This window comes from Sinocyclocheilus rhinocerous, unplaced genomic scaffold (genome assembly GCF_001515625.1).
Source record: "Sinocyclocheilus rhinocerous isolate Xijiao unplaced genomic scaffold, SAMN03320098_v1.1 scaffold5187, whole genome shotgun sequence".
In the NCBI taxonomy this organism is placed as follows: domain Eukaryota; kingdom Metazoa; phylum Chordata; class Actinopteri; order Cypriniformes; family Cyprinidae; genus Sinocyclocheilus; species Sinocyclocheilus rhinocerous.
Genome location: NW_015641005.1, coordinates 101335 through 102926, shown reverse-complemented (window position 1 = coordinate 102926; position 1592 = coordinate 101335). Strand labels below are relative to the sequence as shown.

General features: G+C 40.8%; 1 protein-coding gene across 1 annotated transcript in view; it reads left to right on the top strand.

Annotated features, from left to right (window-relative positions):
* The first annotated feature begins 780 nt into the window (after positions 1-780).
* LOC107753414 (kinesin heavy chain-like) overlaps positions 781-1592 on the top strand; it is a 31258-nt gene continuing 30446 nt past the window's right edge. The window contains exon 1 of the mRNA XM_016569548.1: positions 781-1094. Coding sequence (XP_016425034.1) covers positions 966-1094 — 129 coding nt within the window. The 5' untranslated portion in view covers positions 781-965. The remainder of the gene's footprint in view (positions 1095-1592) is intronic.

The window sequence follows — 1592 nt, the reverse complement described above, 5'->3', positions numbered from 1 at the left end:
ATATATTATTATATATTACACATAACATTATAGTAGTATTAAATATGTTTGTTTTGCATTAATTTGTTTTATTTTTTTGTTATTTTATTATTAATTTTATATTTAATATTTATGTAATTTGTTGCTACGGTTTAGGTCTGCATTTGTAAATAGATTAAAACTACTATGTTCTTTAATTAATAAGTAGTTATAATATCTGGTGGCTGGAGCTACAACAATAAAATTGTGCATAACACTCATTTAGAAAAAAAGTGGCTCTGTTTTTGACAATACATGCATAAGATTTTGTGTTGTCCTCTGACAAGGGATGCAAAATGTGAAGCTAAAAACTATAAAAACATGCTTTGTCCTCCAAAGGGCGCTGCAAGCCTCATTTGGACAGCATTAAAATCTCGAGACAAATTTGTTTTTAAGGATGGTATTTGTGCGATGGAAATTATAAGCGTTCTCTAGTTTGGCTGCTTGAGGTATAAATGGAAATCCGCCCTGTCAATCTTGATGTAAATGATGAAATAATCCGTATCTAGTAACCGGCTGTGATTGGTCCATCCTGAGCAGCGCTGAGGAAAGTAACACGCAGCACGTGACAGCGGGTCTACGTTCTTCTTCAGCAGAACAGATTACTTCTAATTAATTATGATTCATTTCTTAATAATAACAGCGAGATGCCTGTCGCGAGTGTATTTAAGTGCCACCGGGCGGTGAAGCGCTGATGAGCCTCCAGCGGACACGCCCTGCTGCCTCCCTCTGCATCCCCTCAGCCTCAGCCTCAGCCTCAGCTTCAGCAGCCTCCTCCTCCACAATCACACGAGCAGCTGCCTGCGAAACAACCAGGACACAACCACCGCATCCCAGGACTTCAGCGGCGTTTGAAGCTTAGGCCACTGCGCTAACCTTACCGTCTCGTGTTTCGATATAAACATAGCATTCCGTTTTCATCTAGATTCCCGTTATCGTCTAGCATCATGACGGACGCAGTAGCTGAGTGTAATATTAAAGTGCTCTGCCGCTTCAGGCCTCTCAATCAGGCCGAGATCCTGCGCGGCGACAAATTCCTGCCGACCTTTCAAGGGGACGACACCGTCATCATCGGGGTAATGTTTCTGATATGTGATTATTAAACTCTAAATGATGGCAGTGATGCTGAGTGAACGGCTCGTGGCTGGGTCAGCATGACGTCAGCACATCTAGAGGCTGTAGGCCTCTTCATCCTCTCAGTCTTATTACAGTCATCTTCCTCCTGACTGACCTTCTTCATATATGCGATGTATATATTCTTCATATAGTGAGTGTGCATGAATGCAGGGAGTGGCCGATGATGGCTGGCTGTTTTTTGATTAAGGAAATGTATGGTTAAAGGTGATGCAAGTATGCAGTATGTAATGCTAAAGGCTTATATGTGACCCTGGAGCACAAAACCAGTCATAAGGGTCAATTTTTTGAAATTGAGATTAATGTATCATCTGAAAGCTGAATAAATGAGCTTTCCATTGATGTGTGGTTTGTTAGGATATGACAATATTTGGCTGAGATACAGCTATTTGAAAATCTGGAATCTGAGGGTGCAAAAAAATCTAAATATTGAGAAAATC